This window comes from Strix uralensis, chromosome 19 (genome assembly GCF_047716275.1).
Source record: "Strix uralensis isolate ZFMK-TIS-50842 chromosome 19, bStrUra1, whole genome shotgun sequence".
Lineage (NCBI taxonomy): Eukaryota > Metazoa > Chordata > Aves > Strigiformes > Strigidae > Strix > Strix uralensis.
The window spans coordinates 14,322,466-14,350,287 of NC_133990.1; the positions used below are offsets into that span (position 1 = coordinate 14,322,466).

At 44.0% G+C, this 27,822-nt stretch overlaps 1 protein-coding gene across 7 annotated transcripts; it reads right to left on the reverse strand.

Annotated features, from left to right (window-relative positions):
- Positions 1-233: 233 nt before the first annotated feature.
- On the reverse strand, positions 234-26,245 carry LOC141952011 (ATP-binding cassette sub-family A member 10-like). 7 transcript variants are annotated; one of them, XR_012631529.1, is made up of 42 exons: positions 25,809-26,245; positions 23,581-23,687; positions 22,983-23,193; positions 22,408-22,566; positions 22,059-22,159; positions 21,020-21,246; positions 20,554-20,692; positions 20,008-20,193; positions 18,747-18,894; positions 18,072-18,243; positions 17,435-17,493; positions 16,909-17,019; positions 16,641-16,816; positions 16,136-16,255; positions 15,632-15,770; positions 15,407-15,497; positions 14,988-15,127; positions 14,241-14,357; positions 13,874-14,069; positions 12,963-13,129; positions 12,102-12,229; positions 11,602-11,739; positions 10,942-11,055; positions 10,483-10,650; positions 10,025-10,135; positions 9,269-9,397; positions 8,399-8,467; positions 7,858-7,949; positions 7,288-7,414; positions 6,806-6,923; positions 6,246-6,337; positions 5,699-5,877; positions 5,029-5,104; positions 4,675-4,769; positions 4,109-4,228; positions 3,765-3,905; positions 3,416-3,495; positions 3,284-3,339; positions 2,291-2,681; positions 1,887-2,087; positions 680-852; positions 234-507 (listed from the first exon to the last, which is right to left on the reverse strand). XR_012631529.1 is itself a non-coding variant. In XM_074889004.1 (39 exons), exons 2-39 carry the CDS (start codon positions 23,677-23,679, stop codon positions 2,583-2,585), a joined length of 4,833 nt encoding a protein of 1,610 aa, XP_074745105.1. In that variant the 5' UTR covers positions 23,680-23,687; positions 25,809-26,245; the 3' UTR covers positions 2,094-2,582. The 7 variants fall into 7 exon arrangements, 5 of the variants coding, with proteins under 5 accessions (XP_074745105.1, XP_074745103.1, XP_074745106.1 ...); XR_012631528.1 differs by lacking the exon at positions 1,887-2,087; XM_074889004.1 differs by lacking the exons at positions 234-507; positions 680-852; positions 1,887-2,087 and having other exon boundaries at positions 2,094-2,681; positions 15,464-15,497.
- Between the last annotated feature and the right edge of the window lie 1,577 nt (positions 26,246-27,822).

A 27,822-nucleotide genomic window follows, 5' to 3' on the forward strand; every position in this document is an offset into this window, starting at 1 on the left:
AGGGTGCTTCCCACCGGGCTGCTGTCAGCCCCCGCACTCAAAGAGCAGGTAGAGCGATTGCAGCTGCTGGGGGATGGTTTTCCCCTGCAGCCCTTCTGCTCAGGGCAGGGGAAAGGAGAGAGGCGGAGGCGACTTCTGAAGGGAATATTTAAGAAGCCGGTTCATTTCCAGGAAATCTCTCTCTCGTTTTATTTTTTTTTTTTTTCCCCCAATGGAAAAGCTAAGTCCTCATGAACTTTTTAAGAACTTTTATTCATTCCCTCTTGCCAGCTAAGCTCCGCTTTGTGCTGGTGACAGAACCCCTTTCTCCAAGCACTGGCCACAGGCCAGGACCTGGAAATCTTGACTGTGTGCTGGCGATGCCATGAGCCTTGTTCCTCTCTCCTCCAGGCTGAAGCAAAGCTCCAACTCCAACCAGGTCATCTTTGAGGGACTATCGGTGGGTCTTTTTCCTTCTCCTCCTTGTGCAAGAGACAAGGGAGGCAGCTCTGCTTTCTTCATCTTCCCCTGCAATGAAAAGCCCCAAATAACACGGAGAATAATCAAACCTGTGGTAGCGGAGGGTGAAGGGGGTTGGTGGTAATCACTTAGAAGAAACAACTCTGCAAGTAGCATTGGAAGGAATAGCCAAGGCAGGAGATGCTCTTCACCCCAGAGAAGGAAATGCAAGATTTCACACCTCAGTCCTGCTTTCGGCTTTCTTCTCTTCCCTGTATCCCAGTGCACTCCTCTTCCCCTCTCCAACTCCCAGAGATGCTCTCTCTGGGACAGGACGTGTTTGCTGGGGCTTTTTATTACTGTTTGTGTCTTTACATCGTTCAAAGACCTCCAAAGGGACCTGGATCCCTCACGCTGTGTGATAGAAAAGAGATTTCCCAGTTAAAGAAGTGAGGGTCTGCGTGTAAGAGCAGAGATACGAACAGCAGAGGAGAGGTATTTTACAAGTCCCCTCAAACCAGCAGCCACCGCAACAGAGGGACCCTTCTCACCAGCAGCATCTCCAGAGGCACAAACCAAAACATGGTGATGAAAAACCCCCCAACAGAAATGGATTATATAAACTCTCATTCTATCAGGAAGCTCACGGCTCGAGTTCTCCATCACCGCTATCCCCTGGGCACTGAATAAAACTCTTCCCTTTCACTGAGTTCCCATTTCCCAGAGCTGAGTGTATGAACAGGTGACCAAAGTGTTCAGTGATTTCACTTACACATTTCCCAGGGGTGGAGAGTAGAAACGGAACTGTTGTGCAACCAGGAGGGAAATAATCATGATCTCTCTAAATATGCGTCCTCCGACTGCCAAAATATGTTTTGAAGCTGAGTGGGGAATGTACACAAGCAGCGATTGCAACACAGCCACCGCTGCAGATTATATAAAGAGAATTGGACTTGGTATTTTCCGTGAGAGTTTTAACCTTTGCAAGTGAGCTGGGCACAGGGATAACGTGTGCTTGAGTCATCAGGAGGAAAATCATAGAATAGTTTAGGTTTGGAGGGACTGTTAAAGGTCATCTAGTCCAACCCCCCTGCAACGAGCAGGGACCTCTCCAAGTAGATCAGGTTGCTCAGAGCCCTGTCCAACCTGACCTTGACTGTTTCCAGGGATGGGACATCTACCACCTCTCTGGGCAACCTGTGCCAGTGTTTCACCACCCTCATAATAAAAAATGTATTCCTTATATCTCAGCTAAATCTACGGTCTTTTAGTTTAAAATCATTACCCCTTGTCCTATCGCAACAGACCCTGCTAAAAAGTTTGTCCCCATCTTTCTTATAGGCCCCCTTTAAGTACTGAAGGCTGCAATAAGGCCTCCTCAGAGCTTTCTATTCTCCAGGATGAGCACCCCAGGCTGGTTTCCAGAGGAAGGAGTGACAACCACTCACCCCAGCATGGGTGAAGGGCAGGGATGAGCATGCTCGCCGAGCCAGGCTGCCAGAGATAGCAAACATGAGGGACTACAACTGCCTGGCCAGCAGCCCTGCACCCTCTGCAGCCACCTCCATCCCCAGGGCAGGACTTTGAGCTGCTCAGCTGTTCCTGATGGTCCACAGCAATAATGACATATGAGGGTGTAACCGCAGTTTCTATAGAGACATTTATTGGAAGGGTATAAAAATAGAGCGCAAATTTCAATAAGGTGTATTTAAACACATTGTAGGAAAATAGTTCCACACAGTGGTCGGAGAGGAGCCCAGAAGGTTGGCAGATTCCCCGATGCACCCAGATCCACCGAGCAAAGTATAGCCTCGATCCCCAGAGATGGGTTATGACCTTTCTTTCTACAAACCTTTCTGTCCCTCTGCTGCATGCTGCTCTGCTTGACAAGAGCTGCCGCCAGTGCAGGCACTATTTCATCAACCAGGCCTTGGAAATGCAACTTGGGGTAGGGTTCAGTGTAGACATCTGCAGAGTCCAGGTGAAATGTCTTCTGCATGGGAGAGGAGCCCTCAGCCAATGCTCGCTGGAAAGGCAGAGCCTGCTCCTCCACTTCGTGGTACGCTGATAATGGCAGTAAATACGTGCAGTATCACATCAGTTAGCTTAATACTGAGTAATGTGTAAATGAGCATCTTAGATCTTTAACAGTCCTCCTGCTGAAGTTGTTTCCATTCGAAAGTCCCATCCAAGGTGAGATCAAAATCACCCTTTTCCTGCTCTCGGGAGAGTTCCAAAAACACCTGAAATGGGCAAGGTAAAACTCTGATTATTTCTCTGACTTTCCCTAGACACTGTGATGCTCCTTTACAGGAGGTACAGCTCTGCAGCCTCTCTGAGAGGCCTGTGCAGCAGCTTTATGTGGGGAGCACATATACAGTAGCTGAGACTCCTGTACTCCCCGGTACAACCTGCTGAGAGGCACTGGCTGCCCATAGGTGTATCTGTAGAGTAGGTTTTACCCACCAATGGATTGCCATAAGTGTGCCTCATCTTTGCCACCAGCCTTGTCCAAGCAGCAATAACCTGCTGCTTCAGGAGCAACCATAGAGACTGGCCATGGGCACCTTACCAAGGGCATCCATCCCTTGGCGGTGCTGTAGGCTTGTCACGGGTGAGTGGAGTCAGGCAGCAACACTTTGCCTAGGCTTGTTCCCACCATGCTAAATCCCAGCAGTGAAAAAAACCAAACCATTTTTCACCACTTTCCCAGTAGAGGAGCCCTCACCCACCACCCCCAGGCAGTTTTTTGGTGGAGCAGCCTTCTGCCACTGCACTGGCCCAGGTCTCGCTGCGGCTTTTGTTCCTGCTCAAGCCTCTACAGCATGTCTAGCCTTAAAATCACCTGAGCCAAAGTATTCAAGGAGAAGCTGTACTCCTCGAGGTTGAAGTTTCGTTTGGCTGTGGAGAAATAGAAAGAGCCAAAAATTAGCAGCCTGTTCCACCTTTTCAAAAGGCCAACTTGTTTTGTTCTTACCTTCCTCTAGCTTGGAGAAAGACTGAGACAGGGGCAGTGCATCTTCCATTGGGACCTTGTAGACTAACAAAGAGGGAAACCTTGAAGAAAAAGAAGAAAAACTGCTTCTTGTTCTGTATTGAGGTTCTGCAATCAAAACTTTATGTCATACTATGAGCTGGATGTATGGACGTTTTGCTGCAGGGATCACAACAGGGTTGGATGTGGGGAAATGATCAAATCAGGTCCCGAAGCAGGGACTCCGAGCTGTTCATCCCTCTCCAGCTGAGATCCTGTGTCTGTCCATCTGGTACATTTTTAGGGATGAGGTAGTGTTGAAAACACTGTTCATCCCATATTTTATAGTTACCGCTCCTGACGGGCTGCACTTGGGAAAATCCTCAAAATCTCAGCATGGAGAAGATCAGTGTGCTCTGGATCCTTGACCTTAATTTCCAGTAGATAGCCTTTGCCAAACTTGTTCTTCAGGTACTGAATGGAGCCAATGCATCTGCAGGGGAGGGAGGAAAAAAGAGAAAAGATGTCAGTGTAAAACCATTTGTGCCCCACCATCTGCTCCTTCCCAAATTGTACTGCTGGGGAAATCATGGGGAGCCCTTCCTAAAGCCCCTGGTGGTGGGCTCAGGTGGGTGAGGCTGGAGGAGAAGCCCTTGTTTCCCAGCTCAGCCATGTGCTGGCCACGCTGCCACCCACCGTAGCTGCCCGGACACCATGATGGCCACGCGGTCGCACACCGCCTCCGCCTCCTCCATGTAGTGCGTCGTCAGGAGGGCTCCTGTCTCCTTGGTTTTCAGGGCAGCACGAATCATTTTCCTGAGGACCAGAGGGGGGGGAATAAGAAAAAGTTAACAATCCCTAGGAATATCAGACACTTTTTCTTATACTTTTGTCCCTCCAAATGCCTCTCCGCTAAAAACAAGTGGAAAGCTTTTACATACAGCAACTTTAAACTGATGTGCACATGGTAATACTTTGAAATAACAAAAAAAAAAGGTCCCTTTATGAATTCTTCCAAATCCCATACATGACTGTCCTCAAGTTTGCAACAAGGGTGAAGGTAAAATAGGTTTTCTTTCTCCTTGCTCCTGCTTTAGCTAGAGAGAACCAGGAAAATGGAGCTGCCAGTAAAACCATTGGCACGTGATGAGCAGCACTAACAGCAGATGGGGTAAAACACTCTCTACCTAACCTTAGGCATCTACTCTTGGCTTCCAACCCCTTTACCACCGTGGTGGCACAGTGCCTGAGGTCCTACTCACCAGACACAGCGCTGCCCGTTGGGGTCCATGCCAGTCGACGGCTCATCCAGGAGCAGGACCGCGGGGTTGCCCAGCATGCACATGGCAAAGCACAGCTATGACAGGGAAAGGGGTTCGAGTCAAATCTCTTGCAGTCCCTAACACTTTGTCTACAAAGAGCTGCAGAGAGCCTCACTTGATTTATAGGAAATGTGGTTTTGGAAAAAGCTAGTTTCCAGCACACCACCATGGGAGACAACACGATGCTCTCCTGGGTAACTCAGGGCACAGGTAGGTCCCTTCTGCTCACAAAGGGGATTCTTGATTTGTGTTATGAGCATTGCAGTGCTCATTATAGGTAAAAAAACCCCATACCTTTCTGGTTATTCCAGCAGATAATTTTCTGGTTTTTTTTTTTAAATAGTCTTGAAGCTGCAGAGCATTCACTATCCTGTGGGGAAAGGGAACAAGTGAAAAAAGAACATTTTTGTTATTCCCAACTCAACACCCTCATCAAGGATTCCCAAAATGATAAGAAAAAGAAACTTTCTTCCCCTTGCTCTTGACTCGTGCTTGTTTTCATTAAACATTTATTGTGTTATTAAAATGTAAGTGAATATTTGAAGCAAAGTGTACTGAATAAGCCACAAGCTCTTTTCTAAACCCATCATTAGTGTCAACAGCATTATAAATCCATTCCGCCTTGCCAGTGTCAGCTGAGCAGGCAGTACTTAAGCACCCTTTCTTGTAGTGCCAAACTATAACATCAGAGATTTTAGAAATGCTTCCCAAGATAACATACTTAAAAGGACATTAGTGGCAAATTTATCCCCACTAAATGCACTTAGGCAAATTGGAGATTTTCTTAACCCACTCACTCAATCACAGCATTTAGCACAAAATCACTTTTGCAGCTCCATTTCCTGAGTTTTTTTCAAGATTACCTCTGACTCACAGTGAATTTTGACTTTCTAGTCCCCTCCCCATGCCCTAGGACTCAGGGATAAAACATTGACCAACCCCTGGGAACACCCTCCATCCTTACTGGTTGACAGCAGCAGCCGTATCCTCCTTGCACACCCCTTTCACGGCCGCGTAGACCCGAAGGTGCTCGTGCACGGTGAGGTTCGGCCAGAGTGGGTCCTCCTGCGGGCAGTAGCCCAGGAAGGCGGGCTCGTGGTCCTGGAGGTGGGAGGTTGCTCCATCTCCACTCTTCATCAGCACCTGCACAACCAGCCTGATCATTTTGCTCTCACATAGCCTTGCCCAGAAACAAGGGTACGGTTCAGAGGAAGACTATGGGTTTCACTGGGTTTTAGGTGAGGAAACGCAAAGAGCAAGGGAGAGGTGGTAGAAACCCTCATTTACATGGCCAGTTAGGGCAGATGCAACTGCTTGTCAAACTTAGAAGTAACTCACAATATTTTTTTATTAATACATTATTTAATTTAATAGCACAATCAATTCAGATAAAACCTTGATAGCTAATAGTGCTTTGAAAAAAAAAAAAAAAATCTTAGCTTAGCCTAGGTGCAAGGTTTGCACTTACACTTTTATCATGGATCTATCCCTTTTCTCCAGATGCCTCCTACCTGCCCAGCAGTCAGTGTTGTCTCTCCAGTAATCATTTTGATAGCTGTGCTTTTACCAGCTCCATTGGGCCCCAGAAGTCCCAATACTTCTCCTGGAATCAATACATACAATTTCTTAGTAATATTTCCCATTCAACAAATAGATCGAGCACAGTCCCACAAAGGAAAAAAATGTAAAAGAGAGCATGCTAATATCAAAGATCGTATAAAAGTAAACAGTATAAATATATGCTCTGAGAGCCCATAATGTTTCAACTCTAACTGATGCTGCAAGTCTGAATATTGCTCCCAGGTGTCTCAGAAGCCACTGCTGAAGTGGATCCTGGAGAGAGGGGGCTACATTATTTTAGATAACGGAGAGTCAAAGGTAACTAATAGGATGCATCTACATCACGTTGTTCATTAACACATCAACCACAGACCGAGCATGCCTTAACCAGAGAGCAAATAGATTTGACCTTTATGTCCTTGCTCAGATAACTGAGAATCTGCAGAAAATTAACTCTTTGGGTATGACTGAGGGTCCAAAATAGGTCTAGAAGAACAGTTCCAGTTTTCACCTTTTTTAACACAGAAGGAAATATTTTTAGTGGCCATTTTCTTCTTCTTCTTAAAAACTGAACCAGCTTGCTTTATTTTATATTCCTTGCAGAGATTGCTGACAATAATGACAGATTTCTGAAAGCGAGGAGGACAGAGGAAGATTAGTCTATTATATTAGATAGTGTTAATCCTTCAGTAATATTTTTCCATTAAAAAAGGCAGAAAATCTAAAGATCTTTGAATTTATTTTATACGTTCACTGAGAATATGAGGTGTAACAGGACACTTGATTGTCCACGTTCCTCTTAACAGCTTTCTTCTCTATCCTGATGGGACCCACACTGTACGCTTGGGAGTCGGAATTTCCCAGTGAGAATAATACAGCCAGAGCACTGGCCTGCACTTATTGATACTTGGTGGTTTGGTTTTTACCAGTGGTGTTTTACTATAGTGGTATTTTAATACTGGTATAAAATAAAACGAGAAGGTCAACACTTACTTGTACCCCCTCCTGACTCAGAGCTGCTATGGCATTTCTCACTGCTGCTCTTTCAGCTTTAACATCTTCATCTTCCTCTTCAAGCTCCTCGTGGTGCTGGTGGCTGCTTTCTCTTCTTGGGGAAATCCTACAAACCCACCAGATCCATCTTAGCATTTAGTTCTTCACCCTTGTTCTCCAACACTGCATTTTGGATAGACCAAGAGTGAATGTCCCTCTGGTTCAATGTTCCTTGTGGGTTTTTTTGTTTTGGTTTGGGTTTGGGTTTTTATAATATATTTATAATCTTTCTGTGTTGTACAACGAACCAAGCTGGCACATCCACACAGCACAGGCAACACTGTGTGGAGGTACTAACAAGCTTGAGGGCTGATTTATATTACCATAGCATTGTAGTATTTACGGGGCTATTCTAATTATAAAAAAAAATCACCAGTATTAAAAAAAAATATTTAAAAATAGGGACACAAAGGCAATGATATCTGATCAAAATGTTGTCTTCAAGGAAAAGCAGCACGGTAGGAGTTTAGGTCTCGCATGTGCCTGTGGTGCATGTATGTTTATACAAACCTAAATATTGGGTCCTTTCTCAGAACTGCTCTTCCATATTTTATCTCCAAATATCGAAGAAGCAAAATGAAACCCACAGAATGGATATAAGGCTGAAAAAAAGAGGTTGCCACATTAACAGCCTTGCCTTCTATCCTACTACAGCTGAAACTGAGAAGGTGGTGGCAGTGGTATAAAATATGTGAGGGAAAAACACGGTATGTGAAAATAGTCCACTAACATCTAAACTCAGGGTAATCCTGGAGGCTGTGAACTCTACTACCACTTACCAATATTGCACAACATACCAATGGTGGAAGAAAAACACAATTAATAAAATAACAAGACAGCATTAAGTGATCTGGGCTTATTTCATTTTCCCTTCCCCGTTTCAAAGGAGCGAGGTTATTTTTGCACAGAGGGGCAATCTGTCATCCAGACCCACCAAGATCCTCCTTCTGCATGAAATGAGCTCAGGGTTCTTGCCTGCTTCCTCATAACTGAGGATGGGGTTTAGGAGACACACGTTGCTAAACAAAAATAATCTTAGATGTTTTCTTACTGCAAAGACAGCTATTAGCACATCATTCTTTGGAGTTACACCAAATACCTCAGCATCTTCTATAAAAATCTGTAAGAATAAGAAAACAAAACATAATGAAGACCTGTAATGATGGCTAATTTTGGAAGGGTTAAAAGTGAACAACAAATGCTTTGAAAATGTACAAAATCTTCTGATTCACCCAAAATATTCACCATACAGATGAACAAATACAGATGTTTGACTTTGGGTGTTCCAGTTCTATATCAGAAAATGTCACGGCACTCAGTACCTGTATCAGACTCTCCTTCTGGGGGTGAGGGCCTATCACAGGAAAATATCTGGTCTCCTCTGCTTTGATGTCCCAGCAGAGGAGAGGGAGGTGAGTGGCACAGGACGGAGGAGTCGTCTCTTCTATTTGGACTTCACTCCTAAGTCATTTATGGCTTGCACGTAGCTGGAGGGTTTTGTTAAATTCTTAGCTGATTTTCCGTGACCACTCTCAGCTGACAGAGTAAAGCACCTTGTGAGCATTCTTAATTCTCACCCAGTTTCCATGCAAAGTCAGATGTGTAACTTCAAATTTTCTCTTATGATTGTTCAAGCCAAGTTGCTTGACTCTGCATGGAAAGAAATAAGAGTGCTTACCTAATCTACAGTCACAGCTCAACTGCATGAGAAGTAGCCCCTAGCCATAGTGAGCAGCTGGAAAAATTAGATCTGATCTGAAATGGTGTGCTCTGGCAATTTGGAAAATCCCACCCGTAAGAGGAAACTAATGAACATTCCCAGAATGCAGCATGTGGTTACCACCAGACTTTGCTCCCAAGGACACATGGTTGTGTTTTATGGTGGGGTGCTGCTCCTTGCCCAGTGCCACCACTTGCTTACCTGCTGGCAGTAGATCATTACACCCAGCAGTGGGTACACAGGAATCAAGAGAGACAAAACATAGAGGGAGACGCTAGTGTCGATTAAGAAATCCATGACTCTGCTGATAATAAAAGAAGCAAAGCATACCTAAAAATAAAACAAGAGAGTAACTTAGCTGATGGGAAGGGTTATGCTCCTCACTGATCTTAAAAATTGTGTGGGTCTACCTTTTCAATTCCCTGTTGAATTTCTAAAAATGGACAAGAAATATAAAGATGAGAAACAGTGAGGATTCAAGAGGTCCTCAGCCATCTTTGCCTGAGGGTAGGCTGCAGGTTTGGGCCAGCTGGGGAAATTTCTTCCCAGACACAGGGCTGCTTCAGGCAGAAGAACAAAGCACGAGATGCTGTCCTGTTCTTTCCCATCCTGGTTCATGCCAAATAACCCATCTCCTTCCACATCAGGCTCGGGCTATCTGTGTCTAACCTGATGACTAAACACCTTACATCTCTTGGATGCGAGGTGTCGAACAGAGTGATAAATAACTTTTTTGCCTCCATTCCTGCACTAGCTCAGGGTAGGATCCAAGCATTTCCCCGTGCCACGGCAGGATTGTGGGAACAGAACACAGTGACATGAATTTAATATAGAAAAAACATATGCCCGTATTTATGTTCTGCATCTATACTTGGTGTTTTGACCTCTAGTTCATCCTTAAGATCTCAAAATACATTTCTGTAAACCCTGCAGCACATTATTTAGCCATATACTTACCACTATCAGGATAAAAGACCAAAAATCACAGTTCCATCCTTTGCGAAAGATGAAGGAGATCAAGTAGATGAAGAGAACAATAGAAATTCCATAGCCAAAAGTACCCATGATCTACAGAAATAAAGGGCTTTCATTGGAGAAAATTGAGTGATCTAACAACCAGAAATCTATATATAGCAATGTGGTTTGGTGTAAATGACCATGCATTAAGATCAGGGCATTCAGAAATTGCCACAATTTTACTGCTAAGTGTGAAGGAGTATATTAAGGCAAGATTTGTTGCCTTTTATTTCCAGCTGGGGAAACCCAAATGATAAGAGATGAAACAAGGAGAAGGCCAGTAAGCATCTGGGGACCCAGAAGTCTGCACCCATGGTGTCTCAGTTACCCCTACACATGCTCAAAATATTACCCCAATCCCTCCCTAGTGAACCAGCAACTGCCAGAAAGAGATGTACCAGAAAGAAGAAGTTGATGCTTCCAGAAACTTTGTTGCTCATTGCGAACTGAAGCCCGAACATCGAGAAGAGAAGGAACCAGCACAGCGGGATGTCCACCAGTGCCTGGCCACACCAGTACGCTGAGGGAAATAGCCCTGAGACCCGTAGCTGGTCACGAGCTCCTACCTAGGAAGGCACAATGCAAAGGGCAGTTTATTGCTGGTGCCTGGTTGGCCAACTGCACCCAAAGAAACGGCTCCAGGAAATAAAAAGCTAACAAAAAGCTGTTACCATTGCAATACTGGGGTAAAACTACACCTCTTCTTGTCTTTTAGCATTTTGTGCTGGCTGCAAAGCTGCTCATGGCAATACAGAGAAAAATGCCTCAAGCTGCCCATCATATTCAAATGTCCTTGTGGCAATGCAGTTGTAACCCCTTCTGCCCACCCCAAATCTGCTCCATTTCAAGGAATTTACCTTATAATCCTTCATGTAGCCCATTGCAAAATGAGGAGGAAAACCAGGGAATAACAATAGCATATAAATGAGGTAAAAAGCAACAAAATAATCCCAGAATCGTGGATCATTTATCTGAAAACAGAAGAACAAAGCGTTTGTAGAAAACATCTGCAATGTAATGGTTAGATGCCACAATTCATCTTACCGCATGTCTCCTGAAGTACCAGGCAGTATGAACACAAAGTGAGATTTGAAACCAAATATTGTCAGGAGGAAGGTTTTTCCCAAACCATAGCCCTGCAAAGTGATTGCCGCTGCTGAGGAGAGATGGGCGGTGCAGGTCCCACTCCATCTCAGGCTTGTGGTGAGCTTTCATCTCTCTGTCAATTGATGGGCCACAGCTTGAATAACATGATGTAGAGAATAAGAAAACTCCTGAAGAAACCCTTCCAGCCACCAACAGAGGTTCAGGAGCCCTCGAGACCCACAAGGAAAAAATAACTTCTGTTTTCCTGAAGTCAAACATGATAGTTCCAGAGCCACCACTGAGGAAGGTGGGTTTATAGGTACAGACAGCCCCACATGGCTTCCCCTTAAAATCTGATGGCTTACTGAGACTTTAAGAAGATTTAAGAACTATTTTCTGACACCTTCTGTCTGCCAGGCTCTGACACTTACAGAGAAAAATGGATGACTCCAGATCCGAATGTGCACGGTGGAATTGAGGGCTCTCAGCAGAGCGTTGCTGATGACATTCACAAGCACCGGGAAGCAGTTGATGGCCTCCATGTGGCATAACACGGTAAACCTGTAGCTCTTCAAAGAGCAAGAAAACAAGATGAAAAATCTTGGCTTTCCTCATCTGCAGGGAAGCAGTAGAAAAGAATCATACTAGGAGAATCCAGGCCTGAAATAATTTTTCTTATGCCTTGTCTGCTAAAAACCAAATTGTGAGTATTGGAAGACTGTATAGCTGTGAAACAAAAATGTAAAGTTTGAGGTGGAGGATGAGGGAGGTAAGTTCTCCTCTAGCATGCAGTTTACTGATTAAAACACTTCCAGATCTTTGTACCTGGAGGCCTTATTCAATAGGACCATCCCACAGCTAGAGCTGATGGAGACGTTTCACTTATTCAGTTGTTGGGAAGAAACAGGAAGAGGAGAACAAAAATCCTCACCTGACCTTTGCGAGACACTTTTATAGCCCCATTGTGTTTTAGCTCCTCTGTGATATTTTCCTCGCTTATTATTTCCACTGTGAGATCCTGGCTCTCAAGCAGGTGGATGAAGTCTTCAATGCCTGTGCCTGATGTGAAAGGCAAACACAGAGGAATTGTAATACTGAATAGCAAGAGAGTCTTTGATGGTTTGGTTTTTTTAAAAAATCCATGACAACCGAACAAAAACAGAGAAAGTCTAATAACCGTGGACATCAGACAGCACATATGTGGTGGATCATTGCACATTCATTTTTGTGAAGTTGAACGGATTTCAGTCTCATTAACTGAATTTTCACACTGTCATTTTTTCCGCCTTTGCTGAGTTGCTACAAAATGTATTCTCCTTTGTGATGGTCTGATGAAGCCAACAGCATCATACTGTGGTCAAATAACAAAGTAGAATCCACTCAAGTGGAATGTAGGAATGTTGAAGGTAAAACTCGAAGTAGACCATTAATTTGACTCAGCATTAGTGAGTGTGGTGCCTGGTTTGAGAATCCCACACTCTGAAAATGCAGAAATTGTTTGGATAGAGGTCTGGATTCGGAGCAGGGAAAGAACTGCATGCTTTCCAATCTCATCTGCTACGATATTCCTTTTCACATCATTGCATCAGGATCTCACCAGCTGCTGAAGCCAAAGTGGGCTTCATTCACAACCCTTTAAAAATGACGATACTTACGGTCTTCTGTCACGAAAACCCTCATGACCCCTTAGAACCCTTATATCCCACAACCATCTGCTCTTTCACTTGTTTTCCTTTGCAACAGCAAGAACCCCCAGAATAGAAAAAGATGAGGAATGGCTCATTCCCCTCACCCGTGTTGTTGTGGACCAGGAGGCTGGTCATCTCCGAGTGAGCCGTCTTCCCCAGGGGCAAGAAATACCGTGCAGACGAGAGCTCCCAAGCACTCACACTCTGCCAGGCAGCAACCAGGGCCAGTTGCAAAACCAGAGGAAGCAGAAAAACCACATAGAGCAGCAAACTACATTAAGAAAGAGATGAATAAACACTCTGAAAACAGACATTCAGCAGAACACATTTGCGTATTGGGAATGGTGTACTATATTCAGGTTACCCAATGCTTTTTCTGTTAAAAAGTTTTGGCAGTTTTATTTTCAGAAGTCTCAAACCTTGACCATTCACAAAAGCCCTCAAAATTTAGCAAGGAGAGGATTTCAGGTCTGGAGTGCTCAATTTTTTAGGGCCATGAAAAGCCTGAGTTCCTTAAGATGTAAGTTTTTCATAAATCAGCATCTCCCTTCTGTTTCTTGTGCCCCACCAGGAAATGCCAGCTTGAAGACCAATGGGACCAAATGAATTCAAACACTGGCAACCTGAGAGAGGTTTAAAAACAATTAAAGAGAAAGTCTGAAAGGAATATTTTTCTCTCCTCTCTCTGTACACACTAGTTTATTTTAAAACTTCCTCCTCCATCTGAAATTAAAATGTTTCTAAATGATTCTTTTGTTCAAAAAGAAAACTGGTTTCCCTTGCATAAATCACTCTGTATAGAAATGAAAATGTACAAAAAGGAGATTTTATATTACTGGCACTGGAAAGGAAGAAGCTTTCCTCTCCACTGAGTGCAGATTACCAAGATCATTCATAGCCAAGACCTGATATCAATTAATTCAAAAGCTCATTGAAACAAGGGTGTGAAAATTGTCCCCCCTTTGTGACTGTGTCCAGTTCCAGTTCTGAAAGGGACAATCACTTTGGTACTTACATTGACCGCAGGTTTTTCACCGAACTCTTAAGCTTTAAGAAGTGCACCCATGCTATGGCAGAGACCTGCTGCCTCCAGAGAGCCAAGCCACTGACTGCCTCCTTCCTGGTGTCCGAGAGCAGCAGGGAGCCTGGCTCCATCTCGTCGGGACATCGTGGTCCTGCTTCTGCCCACTCCTCCCCAAGGACGTGCTCATCTGCAAAGAGTTTTCCATGTACATGTTTATGTCTAAGACCAGCTTCTATGTTGTAATGTGTGAAAAATCAGGAGCCACCTAGTAATCAACTGTTGGAGGCATGTTCAGGGGTTATTGCAAAGTAGCTGTTCTCTTTGGCTGCAGATTGTGTATTTGGAGCCATGATTGTACCTTCTCGATCCGCTGTGGCTTCTTCCAGTCTCAGGAAGACATCCTCCAAGGTTGTCATGCTCACTCCGTAATTGATAATTCCCTGGTCAGAGCAGCTGTCAAGGCCACTGAACAGATCTGCAGGACAGAGATAATACAAGTGCCTTCAAGGTTTCAAACATGAGCATGTATCTTCAGACCAGACTTTGGTTCAGCTGAGTCAACCTGACTGAAGCATCTCCAGTGATAGGGAACACAATAAAGCAGCAAGCTGCCAGGAAACAAAGGGTCTGGAGGAACACAAAACTGCCAGATCCATACATAGCTCATTGAAGATACTTTTCTACTTAGCACCAGCATTTCAGGCCATGCATCCTCTGAGGTGGTGGGACTGTGGGACTGTCACACTGAATGTGTGGTGTGTGAGGGTCTGCCTGGTGCCACTGCAGGTGGGGGGTGGTACTGGTTTTATGGTGTTTTCTCTTGTCACTATCTTCTCTTTTAACAGAAAGGAAAATAAACTCTCAGTAACACATGTAGCCCAGTTCAGCCTGCTAGGTTTTTCCTTACAAACAGTAGAAAAGCATTTGTTGTACATTTTGATCTTAAATGTATGGATGTTAAAATTGTGGAGAGAAAAACAAAATGCAACAGTTCTAAAGTCCTTATGTGGCTCCTGTAGAAAATCTCCCTTTTCATTTCTCTTTCCCCACATCTGTGATTATTTTTTCTCGATAGACAATTCTCTATTATTTTAATATACGTTACCTGGGAATTTAGTCACGTTTTCTAATGGCAGTTTATATCTCAGCTCATATTGACTGTGTCCTGAGAATATGACATTGGGGATGTACTGTTTAACCACAGATGTCACGTTCTCTAAGTCACAAGACTCACTGACATGGATCCTGTTCAGTTGAAAAGAAACAGATGCTTAGTTTTGAAAAAAAACCCAAACCAACCCAAACAAACAACAACCACCATTATATTTGCTACTATGCATAAAAAGAAAACTCCAGCATACTTTATCCATTCCTTACTCTGGAGTAAAGTGCTGCTTCAGCACTTTAATTCAGTTAATTTTCTTGTTTTGACAACATCTGCTCTACAGTTCCCCCCTTACAGTCATTCTGGTGGCTCCTTGTACATGCATGTTCCCAGACAGCAGTTGGGGCTGAAGTAGGTACCTTAAATGATAGCCAATCCCCCATTTTTTCTTCAAGAACAGAGAAGAACCGACACACCTCAGCCTCCCATGTGAGATAAAAGCCTTGCGGTCTAAAGAAAGAAAAAGCCAAAGGAATTTCTACTGTAGAGCAGTCACTCAAAACTGTTTTTGCAACTGAACTTCACATGGGATTTCTGCTCCAAGGTTATTCTGCAGAGATGCTACAGGTTGAGCCTGTGCTCACCTGCGAGGATATCGGCCTCGTCCATGAACTGGGTACTGAACAGGATCACCCGCCCAGCTCTGTGCTCCTTGAGGAGGCTCCACACCTGGTGCCTGGAAAGGGGATCCAACCCAGCCGTTGGCTCATCCAGGAACAAAACCTGCAGAAAGGATGAAATCAGACATTCTTCATTGCTGAAGCAATTGCACATCTTTTGGGTTTGGTGTTCCCCTGAAAGCCCCAGGTCCTGAAGGCAAGAGACCCAAGCCACCTTTTATACAAAGGCAGCTCTTCTGGGAGCTGTGCAGAGGTCAGGGAACTATCTATCTGCTTTAAAACTAGACTAGCAAGATGGGTTATGAATTTAATGAAATGGAATTATTAGATTTATTAATTTTAATAATTATGAGTGCTTTAAAGAGGTCTGAAATCATGCACGAACTTGTAGCCAAGTACATGCATAAGGTTTTAGTTATGTTGAACCTGAATATTCCCTATATTACAGAGCTGTGCTTGCTGCTTTACCTGGGGCTTTCCAAGCATGGCTATTCCAATGGATAACTTCCGTTTTTGCCCACCACTCAGTTTCTCAGCTTGGGTGTCTTGAATATTACTGATATCCAGCAGTTCCAAAATGTTTTGCACCTAGAACGGCACAAGGATGCCTTAAATAATAGCTAATCTCAGCACCAGTTGTCCTTCCACCCTTTATTAGCCCTGAAGGAGATCTGGCTGGCACTGAAGGCACAGTTTCTAAGAGCGTGTACCGAGATCTACCACCACCAGCACTCCACTGCAGGGGCTGCTACATGCCATCGTCTCCTCGGGTTGAGCAGAGGAATCGCTGTGGTTGCATCAAGCCCACAAGCTTGCTTGGTCAAAGCTCAACACCAGCTTCAATTTTCAGAAGACACAGCCAGGTGGACCCTTTGAGCTTCCCAGTGCAAAAGGGGCCTTTACTGAAACGTGGGGTTTGCCTACAGCCTCGTGTTGCTGTGCAGTGATGCGTTTCAGGGGAACACACACTTACCTCTTGCTCAACATCTTTGGACTTGATGCCTTTGATTTCTGCAAAAGTTTTCAAGTTTTCTTTCACCGTTAAGACTTCAAAATGTACGTTGAATTGTGGGCAAATGCCAATCATCTCTCTAATCTCTTCCCTATCTCCTATTTCAGACAGTTTGTAGTTGTATATTGTTGCAGACCCTGTTTACAGGAATAAACATGATGAGGTGGAATGAACTGGTCTTTATAGCTTTTGTATCAAGCCCACCCCATCCCACCGTTTGCCATCCTACCTTCAGAAGGCAAAGTGAGTCCACTGAGCACGTTTAACAGTGTTGTCTTTCCAGCCCCACTGTGACCGAGTAAGGCAGTGATCTGACCCTCATAAATATTTAAAGACAAACCTAGAATGAAAACAACATCAAGTTTGGGAAGAAATGAGGTTTGACTTGCCTCTAATTCATTGTCGAAGGCAATACAAGTCAAGAAGTATAAGAACTAAGCAGCAATAATTAGCCAGAAGTGCGTTAAGCAACGTGGGCAAAGTTCTGCAAAACTTTAACTAAAGGCATAAGAAGCTGCTCTGTATTTAGCAGAAAAGACATAAATAAAACAATAGGAAAAAAAAAATCTTTCTTCTCTTTAGTCTTATTAAAGATGGAAAATGAGTAAAAACTGAATAAAATAGTAGTCATATCAATTAATATTTTACATAATTTTTCAAGCAATGCAAGGTTCTTTTATTTCTTTGACTGACTGAAATGTTTGCACAGCTGCTTTTCCTCATCCTAACAGGAATCAATATCACAGCTTTCATACCTCTTAAAGCTTCTGTCTTCTTGTCCTTCTTCTTATATGCTTTTTTAATATTGGTGAGTCTAAAAGGAAGGTAAGGAGGGTATTATTTCAAGATTCCTGTAAAGATATTTCCCTGGTGCCCTTTTTCACTCTTATGGCCCTTAATTTAAAATGTCAGAAATGGCATGAAAATAATAGGTCCTGGGAGGCAACCCTGAGATTCAGCAGGGTTTGGCATGCTCTGTACACAGGCGGGAACATCACTACCCGGCACGCAATACGGGAGCACCAAGCCTTACAAAGACAAGGTCAAGCCCATTGCAACAGATGGATGTTTTGCAATGGGCTGCCCTCTGCATTCTCCTTGTTGTCGCTAATGGATGTTTAACAAAGTCCACAGCAAAAAACCCAGTTATTTTTTAATCTGAATTTATCTTCATTTCACCATTAGTGACCAGCCTGAATTATGTATTTATCTCATCTATATTTTATCTCTAGTTTTTCTCTGTGAAACAAAGTGTTTTCCGAGAGACTCATGAACATAAAAACTGCCTGGATAAGTCAAAACAAAGCTGATGGCAGAAGCAGTGATCTGTGAGAGCATTAAACCCAAGCTAGTCAACTCAAAAGCATGAATAACAATTCTTTCTCTCTTAACCTGATGGCCTCCTTCCCCATGAATTCGGAGGGCACCGGCTCTACATCATCACCGAGGAGCTCCTCAGGGCTCGCTGTTGTTCTGGGCATCTCCCTGGTGGAGCCTCTCCTGCTCCGCACCCAGTACGAGGGCTTCAGGCAGAAAAAAGGGGGATCTGGGATGCCGTATTTGCCTGACAGGGAAGCAAAGAAGATGACCTGTCATTAACCAAAGCCAAAACCAAGACTCCGTCCTAGACCAAACATTTCTAATAAGTACTTGGCTGCCTCAGAATTGGTACTTTCTCCAGTTAAAAAGAGGTTTGGAGCTGGGGTAGACAAGACAAGAAGGTTGGCTTCAGGGCCATATCTAATGAATTCAGTATTTTACTTAATGAATTAAAATATTGTCCCACACATTATTACACTATTTTCTCATAAACAGTTCAACTGCAGTATAATTAGAAAGAAAAAACACTAAATACTTTGTTGGTTTTGATTTGGGAATTACGAGTCTGTGTGCCAGGGGCAGAGAAGTCACTCAGTGATATAATAATTTTTTTTAGTCCAAAACCTATTTTTGTTGACTCAGAGAATGAAGCAGCCCATCATTTCCTTGAGGCGCTATTACATGCATTCTGTATAAATCAAAAGTATAAAAGAAGAAAGAATGATCATAAGCATTAATCACACCTACCTGGCAGAACTTTGTCGAAATACATAGCTAAGAGCATGTACAAGACTGAGTCAAAGACCAGCATAATGTAAGTCGAAAATAAAAAGTATGATTCGTCCATGAGGTTAGAAAAAGAGAAACCCATTCCATATTTTTCTAAATAGAAAACCTGGAATAAAGGGCAAAGAAGAATAATTTTCAGGCCGGAAAACTATGCACATGCCATCAAACCGTAGATGCAACTGACTTTGTTAACCCAGAAATCTTCTGCAGTACTGACCAATTTTTCTTCCTTTCTTTCTAATGAGGAAGGGAAATAAAATTACTCCATGCAGAGGTCTTATGTTTTCATTCATAATTTTCCAGAACAATCCAGAAGCAGCAGCAAAGATCACAGTTTTATAGAAAATCATTCAAGAAACATGATATTGGCACCCTTGATGTGACAGGGTCACGACAAAGATGGTATAATTTTACGTAGTAATTGATTTAACCATACATCAAATTAGCAGTAAACTCAGTTTCTTTTTCTGCTGGTGCAGAAATCTCCTCTCCCAAGCAGATTTTTTTATATATCTGGAAATCAAATATTAAATAACTGCAGCTAGAAAGCATCGCTCAGAGTTATGGAGATATGACTGACAGAAAAATGGGAAACTGCACAGAATTATCCAAAGCGAGGATGGAGTAAGGATGGCCACAGTAGAAAACTCGAATTGTATTTGCACAGCCTCTGTTGCCAGGAAGAGTCACTGCGGTGAGAGGGGAATGACCGGGCAGTGAAGAGCTGATGTTCCCGAGTCAACTCCCGCCTGCCTGGGTCTGGCCCTGGTGGATAATGGTGCTGTTGTGTGCAGTGATGGGCTCGCTGGGACTTCCTCGGGTTCATGTGGGTGTTATGGAAGAGCACAACAGCAGATTATTTGTGATGAGGGCCGTGGTTTTCTTTGCATTCATCGGCTTTTTAAATAGGGGAAGGGGGCATTGGAGCCCCTCTTTGCTGCCCAACAGCAGCTCAGCTCCCATGGATGTTTCAAAACAGGACGTGGATGTGAATGAAAAGCACCTGAAGATTTTACAGATGTGGAAAATCTGGTCTTTTAAAATGAGGACTATGACTTCCTATGCCTTTCTCTATCAGCAAAGTACAGCAGGGTCTTTTATTGCCACTCTTTGAGAGAAAAAGTTCTCTGTCCCACTGAGAGGGCCCCGGACAGCAAACTACTGAGAAGGTTCAGCTGCAGAGCTCGTGCCCCATACCTTTGCAATGCCTGCCCCATACCTTTGCAATGCCAGCATTAAATGCAAAAGGACAGAAGAGACCGAGAAACCACTTCAACGGTTCGGGAAGATTTTCTATCAGCACTGCGAGGCTCACGCATCCGAAGAGAAAGGTGATGAGGAACCCCATGGAGCCGGCAAGTTTGGGGTTCCTTAAGAGGGAGCAGAGCATGAAAACCAGGTGGATCTGTAAGAATAGAAGTTTCCTTCAGTCACTGAAGGAACTAAATATCTTTAACAGCAGCACTTCCATTTGCCAGGCAAACAGATCACTGGTGAGCTGAGTCTGTGTAATAAAATACACTAAAGTCCTTAGTGGGTTGATCTGAGTTTCAAATCAGGCCTTTTGTAGCCAATGTCAAACCTTCAGGCTGCAATTCAAATTGCTGCTGCTGAGTCAGAGAATCCACTCAGCTATTTCAGTTAGTATGACCATGCAAAGGATACAGCCCTGGGCACTGTGAAAAAGTCTGTGGAGTAATGTTTAGGCTCATCAACATAGTAATAAATCATGTGGTGAGACGATTTGGTTTAAAACCTGACTTACACATGCTAGGCCATACAGGAAAAACAGCAGTAAGACCGCAGGGAAGCTGCTGAGGTAGAAAACATCCTGCAGCACAAGAGCTGTCAGCAGGCAGGAGAGGACCATCACGTAAACAGCATACAGCAGACTCCAGGAGAGCCTGAGGATGGAAAGGTGGCATTACGCTTCCGTTTAATTAAGAACTGCTGTTACGACTTCATCTGCGTGGCAGAACCATTTTAAATTAAAATATTTAGTATTCCCCAGGGTCAACTCATTCATACTCTGGGCAGAACAGATAGCATCACCCACCTTAGGAGGAAATACCCAAGGAAGAAGAATATGCCACTGCCATGCTCAACCCTTCTGGATTGCCCTTAGAGTACTGGAGAAAACTTATAAACTCCTTTCACTTAGTTCATTGCACAAATGCCCAAGAGTATATTGATTTCTGGCAAACAGACCCTTTAGTTAAAAAAGAACTCACCAAAATGCAATATCCTGCAGCCCCATTGTTTTCATCAGTACTTTGAGCTTCTTCTTTTCTCTTACAACATTCATCGATAAGAAATACATGAATGGAGAGAAGCACATCACGATAGTAATCATGAAATAACTGTACTCTAATGTAATTGAGAAGATGACACTCCGGGACTTCATACGGACACCAGCAATTGACTTCATTTCTTCCCAAACAGAATGATTTGACACGACCTAAAAGAATTCAAGGTCAGCATCTCAGTATTTAATTATTTTCTACAGTGAGGTCTATTTATATAAGGAACCTTCTGGTTCATTGGCCCTAGATTTTTTTTTTTTTTAAATGCAGCTTTAGAGAAAACATCAGCAAGGAATGCAATAAATCCCTGTAGAAAAGGCTCATCTGACTCACTTGTGTGTCTGCACCTCAGCTAGACTCCCTCCCTTGTCTACTGAGAGAGATAAATCCTTCAGCTCATCCAGAAGTAAGGATCCAGACACACAAACGATTAGCAATCCCCAAGGCCCTGTTTCTCTCCCCGAGTATGAAAACAGCCTGGGCAGCTGGAGGTGCACAGCCAGGCGGAATGACCCCTACCCTGGTATACTTCTGAGGAACAATTTGGGAAAGACAGACAAGAAATGACAGACATGACTTTGAAACCAAGTCATCCAGCAGCTGTGCATACTATGGAGACCCCAGTCTCCTGCAAGAATTGCCTTTTCCTTGGTATCTGAGAAATACTCTAAATCAAATAACGGTATTACGCTTAGTGCCTAGCCTTTAAGAGAAATAGCGTTCTGAAGAGAAACAAAAGTTAGTACAAATCTCCAAAATTAAATAGAAAGCAGTCATTTTCTGCAGAAACTGCCAACTGCATTCAAGTTCTCACTGTCATTGTCAATAATACTCAGGTGGCTGAGTATTTTAAAATATTTGGTTTTCTGACAAGCCCGTCCCTTGCTATTGCCGCAGAACAATTTGTTTTACCTGGACCAGGTTTAAAATAAAAGGACACCTACATCAGCTCATAAATTCGATTTACCTCTATAATAGCAGCATCGATGCTGGACTGCAGGGACAGGAAGCCTGCGTACCAATACTTTGGGCTCTGACAGTAGTGCGAGGAGAAATTGTAACAGTTGTCTGCAAGGGTGAGGTGAAAGATTAAGGGCATCACAGGAAAGAGCAGTGAAATATAATTGGTTTTCACTACAAAAGCTGATGATGAGCATGCATGTGCACTATGGGAAACTTCAAATGGACAGTGGCCCACTGACAAAATAATTTAAAAATTAGCAGTTCGTTACATCACTTAACATATATGGATTATTCCAACAAAGTGATAACTATCCATGCCATCCACCCACCCATAAATTCTCATTTTGTATTACCTATATATCCAAAGTTGTCATTTGGAATAACCACTTTCCCAGAAGAAAACCTGAGGCGATAGGAGAAGTTGTCCTTAAATACAACCCCAATAATATCGTTATTTGAAATCCAGGCTTCTTCCAGGGCTTTCTCATTGTCCAGTGCCTCTAGTTTTATACCTGTGGTGTGTAATAAAAATACTGCAATGAATTTCTGTAGGTCTGGAAATGCGTGCACAGGCACTGGGTATATATTCTATTTTTTCAGCACTGCAACTCTTTCTTTCCAGTTCTCCTCACTGGTCAGGGTGGCACCTTTAAATACTTCACACTTTACCAGTTAAGAGGCGTACCTCAAAAGAATGAACCCAGGTGACTTAACAGTGTTAGTCTACATAGTGAATGTCAGGTAAGACAGAGCTTTACAGCTCAGAAGCACACACTGGCTTCACTAGTGATTTAAATACTAGAGAAGAAATATTTTTGAGAGTGGAGAATGTGGGATTAATTTTCTCTACTGACCAAAGACACACCACTAAAACACATATAATAGGTTAAATAGTGACAAAGCTAAATATTTAAAAAGCAAAACATACCTGTCATTACAGAGTTCAAGGCCACTTTATTCATTATCTGCCTTGTGGTCACAGTGATGGGTGTAAAAGCGATGGTGACCCCAGTGGCGTCGTAGGCGGGATCATCCAACTGCCCCAGGTAGCTGTAAGGCACCTCGGGGTAGCGGGTGTTCATCATGAACGTGCCCACTATGAACGTCAGCGGCAGAAAGAGCAGAGACAGCATCCACTCCTAGGGAAGGGGGAGAGCAGAGAAGAGAATTTAATAATACAGCAGTATAAGAGCATGTTCTCTGTGGGATTAGAATATAAACAAGAGACAGTCACACCAGTTTCTTAGATGTCGGCTAACTAACAGGGTCTTTGCATTGTGCCTGGCACCTCTGTAAATTACTCTGCTCAAAGAGCCCATCTGTGCTCTCATATGTCACATAAAAGACAGAAATATTATTTAAGATAGTAAAGTCTCAAAGTGTTCACTACCAGTCAGACTTTTTAAAAGTACTTTAACTTTGAATTTTACAAAAAGAAATTGGCGTATAGGGACAGGCAGGGATTGGCCACTCTCAATGGTTAGCTACTCACTTTTTTTCTTTTATTTTTTTATTTTTTAGCTTACCTGAAAGCTCTGCATCTTCATCCTCCACTTGATAAGTACATTTTTCCACAAGAGAATTTTAGTTTGCTGGAATACACTCATATTTCTCTGAAGGGTCATCTTTGAACCTACAATCAGGTTTTTAAAAAATTACTTTCAAATACAACGAAAGCTAGAACAGCAGTGACTGCTTTTATTCGCACAGTCCTTGTGCACGTGCACAGTGATATTTTCTCCTTTTACTTGAAGAGAGAGAGCTGAAGCAACTCAGACCTCATGTGCTGAGCACAAGCCAGCCCTGCAGCACAGCTTCTAGCATCGAGGGACCAAGAGACCTCATCATCCTCGACATACCCCCAATCCTTGCAGCTCAACAAGTAACACACTGATTATAACCAGAATTTCATGCTTCCATGCTGTAGCATGGTAAGGCTGGGAGGAGTTACTTAGGAGATAAAAAATGGAAGATCAGACTACATGACCTAATTATCTTGTGAGGCTTTAATATCCAAGAAATGACAACAATATGGTCAATTAAAATCACCAAAATGTTTTTGCATGTAATTTTAATGTGCTATAGGCTTCACACCAGTAAGTGTTGAGCAACTCCTGGCTCCGGTGTGAGCTGAGCTCATATGGAAAGCAGCGTTGACTGAAGGCAACTCAGAGCTACGAGAGAGCAAATTCTCAGAAGTGCATCGGAAGAGCTGTTGTTGTCGGGGATATTCATGGAAAACAAGAGAGAAACAGATAGCCGTGAGCATGCAGTGGTGTGTTACTCCAAAAGCCATGGCAGCGTCCTTAAAAAAACGTGATCAAAGCAAAACAAAGATTTGATGCCTGGATTAATGCTGGTGGTGGAAATTTAAAGAAGTAGGCATAAAGCTGGCTGTCAGAGTAAGTTCTGCAGATGAGATATGTCCGTATTAACCATCAGTAAAATAATCATGAGCAAAAGGACTAAGTAGCCAAACACGAAAGAGCTACACTCACGTAGCCAAACTGCTCTGCTGTCACATATGTAGCTAAAATACGCTTTCAAACAAGATCTTGATCTCTTAAGTGAAGTCTCAGGTAGAAATACCAGAGCATTTATAGACCTAATCCTTTCAAACCTTCATGTCATACGGAAGGAGGATTTATGCTGTCCTGTTCCCTTTGGGGGATGATGCCTCACGGTGCTGACAGGCAAGACAGAGTTTATCTTCTTCCAAATATTTATATTCAGTCTGCAGGAGAGGCATGTCTCTGCTGCAAGGAGGCAGCAGGCACCAAAATGCTGGAAAAGCAGCTGCAACAAATGGTCTTCCCTGGGTACACACTGCAAACACATGCACTGGCACGGCACGTCGGGAGGACGCGGCAGTGGCAGAAATCTGCTGTTTTGCCATCACTCTGAATAGATTTTTCTCTTGTAGATGATCTCACTAAATCCAGGCATATAAAAAATTGAATTCAGCCTGTGCTAATGATCTCTAGACTTCCCTGAGGAAACTGTGAAGTTAAACTTGCAATTGCTTGGTCACCTTTTAACCTAACAGAAGCAAGGTGTAAGACTGTGTGTGTCACCTACCTACATTTCCACAACTGAAAAGAGATTTGTGTCACAGCTAAAGCAGGTTTCCAGTTTGTCCTTCATTTTAATAGTCATATAGATTAATCTCAACAAGCTGATGCATCACTGGGGCTCCTGGGTGGGATGAAGAGCCACACCAGGTACCCATCATGGACATCCCAACATGTCCCCCCTCTCCGTCACCCCTCAGTGTTGCCTGACCCCCAACCACGCTGCTGCAGAGTTTGGGCAGCTGGGAGAAAAGTGGCAGAACCAATTTCATTGCTCCTTCAGTATTTCAAGAGGAATTTTTAAGAGTGTAAAATGGACAGAAGACTTTTAAAGTTTAATCTTTAGCTTACACTGCTCTTCATATGTGCTGGATTACTTAAAATACTAAGCTGAGCTGAACCTACTGCATTCTCTTCTCACTGAGAAACATTGGAAATACACCTCTGCTGTAAACTGAGCTCCAGTTGTGTGTTATTTCACATCAAAGTAAGGTTAAAAAGACTATCTCCTTTAAATAGTCACTAAGCTTAATCGCAAGCTTAACTGACTCAGCCTGTTAGAAAGATGCCCAGTGTCCCACCTACGCATTCAGTCTTACTAGCAGTCTTATTAACTATTGGATGTTTTTATACCTTTTAAATAACAGTTTTTATTTGCTTTAAGAAGAATGTTTAAGCCTTACCTTAAAGGGAAGGTTTGAACGGAGCCCAGAGCTCGTCCTCTGCAGCGTGCCTGTAAAAGCGGAGATGCTGAGTCTCCCTGGGATGGACTTGCCGGTTGTCCCAGCAGCTCTCAGGGCTCCTTTGTCCACGCACTCGTTTTTTCACTCAGGCACTTCTGCCAAAAGGCATTCCTCACACCATCACTTCGCTTTTCCCTGGCTTCCTCCCCCCTTCCTCCTTGGCAGATCTTCAGAATTATTTATGATATAAAAAGCAAACAGAGCATATTGCTGTTGAGTTGCTGGAGCGGATTCTCTGAAAAGTTACTCAGGAAATTCTTGAGTCTTGGCCAAGAGAAGAAAAATGAGCCCAACAACAAACCACACAAAAATCCTTTCTCTGGCAAACTCCGTTATGTTTCTCAGTACAGCAAGAGAGGCTGAAGTCAACAGCAATATGACAGCACACTGCTGTGGGTGGAGGAGCAAAGAGTGACCCTCGCTTATCTCCGAAGGGTAGAGGTTGTTTTTGCAAGCTGTTTCAGTGCCACCAGCCCCGGTGTAGGAAGAGCAGTGAAGCTCTGCCTCCTGGATAGCAACAGCTCTTCGGATTAAAACACATATTGTAAACATTAAAATAAACATCTCTTGACTAACCGTGTGCTTCTAAAGGGAATGGCTTTGATTTCATCCCCAGGCTGAGAGCATGCCTGCCCCTCCGTTGCCCACCGCAGCATGGCTGAGGGACCGGTGGTGGGAGGGAGCGGTGGCCAGCCGGGACAGAGGCTGGGCTTGTAACCATGGAGGAGTTGGATCTGCTTCCCTTTGCTCTGCCTAGCGGGAAAAAAAAACACTCCCAGGATTTAAAAAACATTCAGATGTTTCAGAGCCAGGCAGACTCCAGAGGCGTAATAAGTCAGGACACAGAATGAAGTTAAGACCTGTCCCCAGTACATCTTCAGGTGTACAGACCTTCTCCTCCCCTTTCAGCCCCTCCTCGCAAAGGCAAAAAAACCCACCTTAGGCGAAGAAGTGGGTATGCCAGGCCCCAGTCAGTGAATCTCAAGCAATGTCCCTGCCCACCTCCTCGACAGAGGCACTGACGTTCGGAGATCCATACGGAGAGCAGCTCTCTGGGTGTGTGGGGTGAATGCTTTGGGTTCCTGACAGGAGCAGCCCATCACTGAGCCATGGTAGCCACCTGCTTGCCCACATCCCTGCCTGCATTGCCTAGACACGCATCTGGGACCACACAATCCACTCGCATCCTCCTTGCCTGCATTGCCCGTGCCTGCATCATCTGCACCTGCCTCACCAGTGTCATCCACAGGAACCAGGGGGGCTCGTGGCGTGGGTGAGGGTCTCACTGCTGTGTCCGTCCCATGGGGTGGTGCTGCCCCTGTCCTCCAGCAGGTCCCTAGCCCAGCATTTCCTGGGGGTGCTGGGGGACAGGGCAATGGGGCACCAGGGGAGACACAAAGCTGCCTGAAAGTAGGGAGTTTCTATTTTATTTAGCTTTTTATATTTATTGTTTAAAGCTAACCCTGTCAGGCAGATGAGTGACAAGAGATGCTGATCTGTTCAGACGAGGTCAGACTGCTGGTGCTTGCTCCCCTCTCCCCACCAGTGCCCCCACAGAGGGTGGGTGCTAGTGAGGAGCCCACCCTGTCTTCCTGATCACCATAGCAAGTCAGACACCCGTGCTGTGGCCGGAAGACCTGTTCAGCCTACTGTTCTGCTCCAGCTTTACTGTGGGTCAAAGCACATCTTATTTTGACTCCAGATGATAACTGCTTTTTAAAAGATGGTGGTCTAAGAGCTGCCAGTTTGCATTACTCTTCTCCAGGGACTGCTGAGTCCTTTCCTCTCTCCATGTCCCCAGTGGTGGGGAGCAGAGGTGGGCCAAGGTAACCTGAGCTGGAACAGACAGCAACACCAGCTTTTTGGGTCAAATCACAACCCCACACCCCTCCACCAGAAAACATCACCTCCGTTGGCCACATTACACCAGCCAGAAGGATGCTCTCGGGACTGA